At 30.2% G+C, this 8401-nt stretch overlaps 2 protein-coding genes across 3 annotated transcripts; one reads left to right on the top strand and one right to left on the bottom strand.

Moving 5' to 3' along the window:
- The first annotated feature begins 544 nt into the window (after positions 1-544).
- On the top strand, positions 545-4625 carry LOC145009117 (vacuolar cation/proton exchanger 1-like). Its single transcript, XM_078967777.1, has 11 exons — positions 545-877; positions 957-1024; positions 1131-1159; positions 2462-2658; positions 2774-2989; positions 3069-3203; positions 3351-3467; positions 3551-3604; positions 3730-3846; positions 3980-4070; positions 4179-4625. Exons 1-11 carry the CDS (start codon positions 638-640, stop codon positions 4226-4228), a joined length of 1314 nt encoding a protein of 437 aa, XP_078823903.1. The 5' UTR covers positions 545-637; the 3' UTR covers positions 4229-4625.
- Positions 4618-6150, bottom strand: LOC145009118 (Quinone reductase family protein). 2 transcript variants are annotated; one of them, XM_078967778.1, is made up of 5 exons: positions 6009-6150; positions 5649-5682; positions 5424-5517; positions 5088-5353; positions 4618-4925 (listed from the first exon to the last, which is right to left on the bottom strand). In XM_078967778.1, the coding sequence occupies exons 2-5, from the start codon at positions 5672-5674 to the stop codon at positions 4697-4699; spliced, it is 615 nt and encodes a 204-aa protein (XP_078823904.1). In that variant the 5' UTR covers positions 5675-5682; positions 6009-6150; the 3' UTR covers positions 4618-4696. The 2 variants fall into 2 exon arrangements, with proteins under 2 accessions (XP_078823904.1, XP_078823905.1); XM_078967779.1 differs by having other exon boundaries at positions 5924-6019.
- Positions 6151-8401: the final 2251 nt, after the last annotated feature.

Below are 8401 nucleotides of genomic sequence, written 5' to 3'. Positions count from 1 at the left end.
AGAGTCTTGTCAAAGTTTGCAAATTTGGAACATATAACGATTCACTTATTGAATGTTATATTTATATATTATATATTTTGAATGATTTTTAATATAAAATTTCTTAAATGAAAAGTACTGCTGTTTTTTTTTACAAAATCTTATTACTTAACTTAAATTTATTATGTTATTATAAAAATAAAAGTTTTACACTATACTAAAGGCTATAATTTTTTTTGTTTAACCAACTATTAAACTTGAGTTTAAATATATTTTTTGTAAATGTTGTAAATAGTATGTATATATGAATTTAAACAAGCAAATATTTTTATTTAGATAGATCCCAAGTATAAAATGAGTCAGAAGAAATAATTATCATTTTCTAATTTCTTTTACTACTTTTTCATGTAAAGACACGTAATTTCATGCAATTGCAGTCTGAAGCCTTTTTTATCATGAATCGTTTGTTTCTGCATTTATAGCCACGCAGCAGCGGTTGCCGTTTCCAGAAAATATAACGTGGTGTTCATCCATTAAACTCGAACAAAAACACCAAAACGAAACTTCCCGGAACCTTCTCCTTTCAACCCTACAAATCTCACCACATTCTGCATTTCGAGCACAGTTGTACAAGTGTGTGTTACTGTGTGTAAAATCGATGTCGATGAGTTCCTCAGTGAATTACGACTTGGAGAACGGAGAGATTGTGAAATCAAGTCCGGTTGTCAAGTCCTTGTTACGAACGAGATCTCAGACCGATGTTCTATCGAGTGTTCGGTTTCGGATTTTGAGGAGTTTTCTCGCGAATGTTCGAATAGTCATTTTAGGAACCAAACTCTTCTTGCTTTTTCCTGCCATCCCGATGGCATTTGTAGCTCATTATTACAGTTTCCGTCGAGTAAGTGACGCATGTTCATCATTTTATGTGTGTTTGATACAATATCTGATTCTGATTGTATCTAATTTGGTTTTTGCAGCCATGGGTGTTTGCGTTGAGTTTGATTGGGCTAACTCCACTTGCAGAACGTCTGAGTTTTCTAACAGAGTAATTTTCACAATTACTTTCTAAATTGCTAATCTAATTGTTCGTAAACTCTCTGACTTTAGTTTTCGTTTTCTGAATTCCGTGTTGGTGAAATTCATCTCCAAAGGCAAATTGCATACTTCACAGGCCCTACAGGTAAACTTCTAACCCCTTCGATCATCCATTTTACAAAATAAATCATAATCATCAGAATCGTAAATTAAACCCTATAGAATCAGTCATCGAACGTTAAAATTACTTATCAAAGTCTATTCGATTGAAAAATTAATTGAAAAATCAAGCTTTTTCCGACTGAAGTCCACTGAGTTCACACCTGTCCACCGAATTTCACTGTTTTGTTCTTTCACTGAGATTAGTGTATGTTTTCTTTGTTATATTTATAAAAGCTGCAACCTCTTTTGGAACATTCTTTCAAATTTTAAAATTATAAACATCCAGAACAAGTGTCCTGATTTTTATCACTTTTAATTTCAGTCTTGTATCTTTCCCATTTTATATAATTTGTAGATTTGAAAAAGCTGATCTTAATAATCTATATAAAGATCCCTTTTGACAAATATAAACGATTTCTTTTTTAATTTTAAATAATATATCTCACGTACACATATATTTTTTTAAGGAGAGAATTTTGTTAAAATTTAATTCTAGGGAGAGCAAATCTAACTGATTTTAAGCTACATCTTTTGTGGAGGTGTGTATTGGAAGATATTTCCTAAATTCTAAATCCTAAACTCTAAACAAAGATAATGAAACGGAAAGAAACCCGGATTGAAAATTTGAAGCATGTTTTGGTTTGTGTTAAATTAATAAAATACAAACCTGAAACTATGCATTTCGAGTTTGAAAGATAGGAAATGGTTCGGGTTTTGGATCGAACCAAATCAAGAAAAATATATTTAAAAAAACTCATGACCCGTATTAAAAAATCAATGATTAAAAAAATATCTTGAACCGAGAACCAAATTGGGAATATCTGGTTTTGGTTTCAATTATTCAGCTTAATCTGACCCGACCGATTTTTACGTACTTCTAAATTCTAATGTTATATTTGATCATTACCATTTTTGGATGAAATAAAAAGCCTTCCTGATATGTCATATTTTTTGACACTTTATATCTGTCCTATGCAAGGCTGCAAGATGTCCCTAACAATCATACATTGTGGTCCCTAAACATAACACCAAATTTATTTTGTTCCAATTGAATAGTGTCATATAGTCAAAACAATAAATACACCTTTTTATGAAACTAAATGGATCAATCTTGTATTGTTCCAAAATAAATGCAACTTCCTGACAAAATCACAATCTGAATTTACCTTTTCCTATTATGTTTGTTTGTCTTGGAAAAAAAAAACTTCTATACGATGTGACACACAGAAAAAAACCTTACTGAATTTGTACTTAATCAAATATCTGAAATTATAACTATTTACAGTTGGAGGACTCGTGAACGCAACATGTGGGAATGCAACTGAGTTAATAATAGCAATGTTTGCGCTCCATCAAAGGAAAATTCATGTCCTAAAATACTCTCTTTTGGGCTCCATCATCTCAAACCTCCTCCTTGTTCTTGGCTCCTCTCTCTTATGTGGTGGCATAGCCAATCTCAATAAAGAACAAAAATTTGACCATGTAAATAATCATCACCCTTAATTGCATTTCCCATTATGAAATTCCAATTTCCAAATCTCATTTTAAAAAAAATAAAAAATAATCTTTTTTCTTTTTGTATTTTTGCGACTAATAGAAGCAGGCAGACGCGAATTCGTTGCTACTTTTGCTTGGATTACTTTGCCAAATCTTGCCAGTGCTCTTCAATTTCCATAACGCGAATGTGCCCAAATTACAAGACATTGCGGTTCTTCATTTGTCAAGGGCGAGTAGCATTGTGATGCTGATTGCTTACGTGGCATATCTTATATTTCAATTGAAAACCCACACCCAACTTTTTGAATCACAAGAGGTTTGTTAAGTTGGTGTTATAGTTGACCTTTAAGATCAAATGAAACATATATTTATATATACTTTTTGAAATTAATTAGGAAGAAGGTGCCAATATTAATGAAGATCTTGATAAGGAGACTGCGTCCATAGGTTTTTGGAGTGCATTTATATGGTTATGTGCCATGACGATAACCATATCAATCTTGTCTGAGTACATCGTGGGAACAATTGAGGTACAATGCTTCAGGTTTTTCAACAATCACAGTGTCAGAGTTTCAGATCCAATGTGAATTGAGCATCATGACATTGTGTGCCAGCTCAAGGGTTGAAGAAACAGTTGAATCAACACTAACTAAATGTATTAATATTTTTTGAATCAGGCTGCATCGGAGACTTGGGGAATTTCCGTAAGCTTTATAAGCATAATTTTGCTACCAATTGTCGGTAATGCAGCAGAGCACGCAGGATCTATTATATTTGCCTTCAAGAACAAATTGGTAAGATACTAAGATATATAGACAAATTAGACTGTGTCTATCTGATATGTGAGACACTAACATTGTCTACAAATTTTTGTCAGGACATATCTTTGGGTGTTGCTATGGGTTCCGCAACTCAAATCTCGATGTTTGTGGTGAGATTTTTCCCGAAAATATAAATGAATGGTTAAAATGTAAATAAAATTAAAAAAAAAAAAAAAAAATCAAGTTGTTAATGCATGTAAACGTGTTAAACATTTTATATATGGAATTGAATCAGGTTCCTTTATGTGTGATCATTGCTTGGATAATGGGGATACCAATGAGTCTTGATTTTGGATTACTTGAAACCGGTTGCCTTGCCTTCTCAATTCTCCTTACAGCCTTAGCTTTACAGGTTTGACACTTAGCCCCCTTCTCTTTACATTTATATCCAATTCTTGCATTATCTTTCTTGGTAACCATTTGACTCTTATATAGTAATTTAAGCAATAAAAGAATATGATTTAATTTGATTAAATTAAATGCAGGATGGAAGTTCACACTACTTGAAAGGAGTGACCCTTGCTCTTGCCTATATAGTGATTGGTGCATGCTTCTTTGTGCAACATGTTCCTTTTGGTAACAACTTAATTGCAGTCATTTTTTATATTATTTAAAAACCCACATTATCAATATAAATAATTTATTAATTTATTTTTCTTGGTTTGTTTGTTACTTGGTGTCCAGATGAATCAAATAACAACAACTTGGCACCGGTTGGAAATGCTGTAATTTGACCCGTTGCGTCTAAATTATCTGAATCCGGTTTTGGTTACTTGAGATCCGAAACAGGTGATGTATCAATATCAAGTAATTAAATGTTGGGCTGGGCCTTAGAGAATTGACAAAATGAAACACCCAACTTTTAGGCTCATTTTTGGTGTTTTATTTATGTATTTCTCTTTATTTCATGGGCAATTGTAAATGGTAGTCTCATTTTCCTAGTTTAGCACATGTTGCTTGGTTAGTTTTTTTTTTTTTTTTTTTTCTTGGACATTTATATGGATTTGAATAATGTCCACTAATACAACCAACTAATATGTAATTTCAGTCTTTGGATGTTTCATTATAATTTTGGGCTTGTGGTGTTATAAACATACAATCTCTGTGATATGTACATACTATATACACATAAATTATTAACCTTATTCATGAACAATACAATCTTTACAACCAAGATTAATTTAATTGACTTGGATTAACTTTTAGTTTCTTGAAAGCTTTTTAGTAATTTCCGATACATATTTACCTTGATAAAAAGCTTGTTGGAGCTCTAATTCACTCGGCTTTCTCGACCCATCACCCGCATAAGTTCCCGCACCATAAGACGACCCACCCTTAACTTCATCAATTTCAAACATTCCACTCCCAAATGTGTATCCAAGCGGCACATATAACATCCCATGATGCGCTAATTGCGTTATCGCCGTTAACCTACATCCAAGCAAACACCATCAGTTATCAGTATCAGCAACAGTAGCTACAGTGTGACAGTTTCAATTTCAATGTAGACTGGCCCCACTAGGTCAGACAGCTCAGAGGTTGATGGAAAAATAACTATCTTGCAGACTGCAAAAATGAAATATGTTATCCTACGCTGTGACTTCTTGGCCGCCGCCATGGAAACCGGTGCTCCAAAAGATTCCGGCGGGTTTTCCGGCAAGTGCTTGGGTTTCAAAGAGATCGTTAGTGGAATCAAAGAAAGCTTTACATTGGGCTGCCATTACACCAAAACGAGAAGGAAACCCGAATAGGAATCCATCAGCTTCTGTAAGTTGTTCTGGTTTAATCACTGGCACATCATCTGCTTTAGGAGGAGCCTTCATCTTTTCTAATACCAAACTTGGAAGTGTTTCAGGTACCTAAACAACATATCATGTTACAAATAAAATCAATATTTTATTTTGTATTGATTTGTAAACAGTATTAAACCTGCCAAAGTGTTGCTTCGATTCCCTCGATTGAATTTGCTCCTCTTTGTATTTCTCTAGCCATGTACTCAACATGTTTATGCAGGGAGTAATAACTGGAACAAAATTAACAATATCCAAGTTGATCAACACATAAAGAAAGAACCTTGAAATAAAACACGCTATGTATTGTGTATGAATCATAATTTAACAAAAGGTAAAAAGTAAAAACTATAAATTTACTCACATTATATAGACCTTGGTGATCGCCATAGTTGCATCTGAAGGAATAAAAACAGATAAACAGCAATAAACTTTAGTAACGAGTGTTGTAAATAAATCCGTTTTGCCGAATTTCCAAAAAACCCAAATCCATTTTGAAAATATATTTATGGGATTGATCTTAAAAAAGAAAAGTTGGAGTACATAAAATTAAAGACGATGAAAGTACTGATTTCTTTAAATATAAGCTAGATTTTGAATTAGAGCGAAGGCAACTGGACATCTAGGGATCAAAAGTACATTATACGGAAGAATCATTGCTTGAGGCATTTCATCGAATAGTTGGAGTGCGGAGTAATAAATATGAAGGAGAAGAAAAACTTACAGGTGAAGAAGGCTTAAAGAAAGTGCAACTTGAGAAGAAAAGGAAGGTGATCATAAGAGAAGGTGAGATGAGGTTCGTATGTATCGATAAGTTCATATTATCCATAGATTAGATAATCAAACAAGGCACGGGTCTCTGTCTTACCGGCTTTCTTTTGTTATCCGGAAGATATTATTTTACTCACCGAACACAAGACGGTAGTTGGGAGAGGCATCTTCTTTCTGTGTGTTGGGGTGTGTTAATTTTTAGAATAAATTACTGTTTTTACGAAAATTAATTAGAAGAGGAAATGACCTTTTGATATTTTAATAAAAAAGCCTACTATTTTTACGAAAATATTTATATCAATAAAAAAAAGATATTATTTATACGAAATTTTTTATATTTTGCAAAGTAATGCATAAATTAATTTTAGAATAAATTACTATTTTAGTCAACGAGGCATGCAATTTTCTGCAGGTTTGACCATAGTTTTGAGAAATTAATACAAAAGGTATGGTTTTCATATCAATAGACATATGTTCCATAACTCGATATTCCTTTACCTCTTTATATATATATACTAAACGAATCTCTCGTAAGTTGCGCAAAAATTCTTATATAGTTGTAGTTTTTACAAATATATATTTTTTTAAATCTAAAAATAACGTTGTTGTTAAATTTAATATAATAATTTGTATACTAAATTGATATAATATATTGATTATTTTAAATTATATGATAATATATACATCTATTATAACTACATAATCTCAATCGTTTGAATGATATCTACCCGCGAGTTACACATGAATAAAATTAAATATAATATATGGTTTAATGTTATTCAAGGTTTTTTATTGTTAATTATTTTTTTTAATTTATTTGTTTAATGTTTTAATTTTTTATCATTATAATTATTTAAAACATCAAACATTGTTTTTTGATTTTAAGGGTAACAATATATCTAGATGTATTGAGTTATTTTGAACTATTGTTATCGCAAGTTATTTTTAACTACTTATTTGAAAGCTTTTAACGATTATAAAAATATCTTTAGGAAATATTTTAGTTAAATTGAGATTACCATTTAGTTTTTGCATTTATTAGTACAATTTATCAATTTTAACTATTTACAAAATATTTTTTGGTTTTTTAAGTGGAATTGAAATTTATATTTACGTTTGACATTATAATGTTATATTTAAATTAACAATTTAAGTATTTTGTCCATGTTGTTCAAAAGTTGTAGCTTTAGATTGATAATAGTTTACCTACAACAACATTTTTATTCTAATACATTAATATTATATGTTAAAAGTTAAAAAGATAACTTTATAAGTAGAAGTAAAGATATTATTTTAAAATACAATTTTAATTTATTTATAATTACACTTTAGCTTTGATATTGATTTAACCTTATTAACCAACTTATAATTATTATCAGAAAGACATTATAATTTATCACTTTTAACTATTCACAAAATATTTTATGGGTTGTTTAAGTTAAACTAAAATTTATATATAAGTTGACCCTATAATGCTAAATGTAAATTTATAATTTAAGTATTTTATACAGATCGTTCCAAAATTGTATTTTTAAAATGATAATGATTTATATCCAATAATATATTAAAACTTAATTTATAAAATATTAAAAGTTTAAAAAGCATAACTTTATAAGTAAAAGTTAATATATTAATTTAATATTTAAATTTAGTTTATATATGATTACACTTTAGGTTTGATATTTATTTAACCTTATTAACCAACTTATAGCTATTATTATAAATAAATTAAAAAGTAATAGAAGTTTCAAATGAATGTGGTGAAATAAAAAATGCGTCGGAGTTTAAAATGGATGTGGTGAAATAAAAAATGTTTTCTTTATAAGTATAATAGTCAAATGCTCGTGCGTTGCGCGAAAACACCTATATAGTTGAAGTATTTAAAAATATATGGTTTTTTTAAATATAACAATAACGTTGTTAAATTTGAGATTATGTGACATTCCCAATTTCACGGCCAGAAAAGACCGGTTTTGTTTATACTTTATTTCAAAATCAGAGTAACCTTTTAATAAAAGAATTGCGGAATTTGTCCCAAAACAATAATATGATAAAGATTTATCAAAATTATTTCCTTAGAAATGTATTTCATTAAAAGACTTGGGATGTCAAGTTCAATACAGTACATACGTATAAACAATACAATATAAACCTTAGTACATTATTTCATATTTACATACTTATATCCGTAATCCCTCATCCCAACACATCACAACTATGCTCGAGCGCCACTACTTGTAATACATAAAACTAAGTGGGTCAGGCTTGGGAGTTTGGTGAGCATATAGGGTTTTCAACCCACAAATAATAATAAATTTATTAATTTCATCGATCAACAATAAATTT

This window comes from Lactuca saligna, chromosome 8 (genome assembly GCF_052625555.1).
Source record: "Lactuca saligna cultivar CGN05327 chromosome 8, ASM5262555v1, whole genome shotgun sequence".
Classification (NCBI taxonomy): domain Eukaryota; kingdom Viridiplantae; phylum Streptophyta; class Magnoliopsida; order Asterales; family Asteraceae; genus Lactuca; species Lactuca saligna.
Note: the sequence above shows the minus strand (reverse complement) of the source record. Positions and strands in the feature narration are given on the sequence as shown.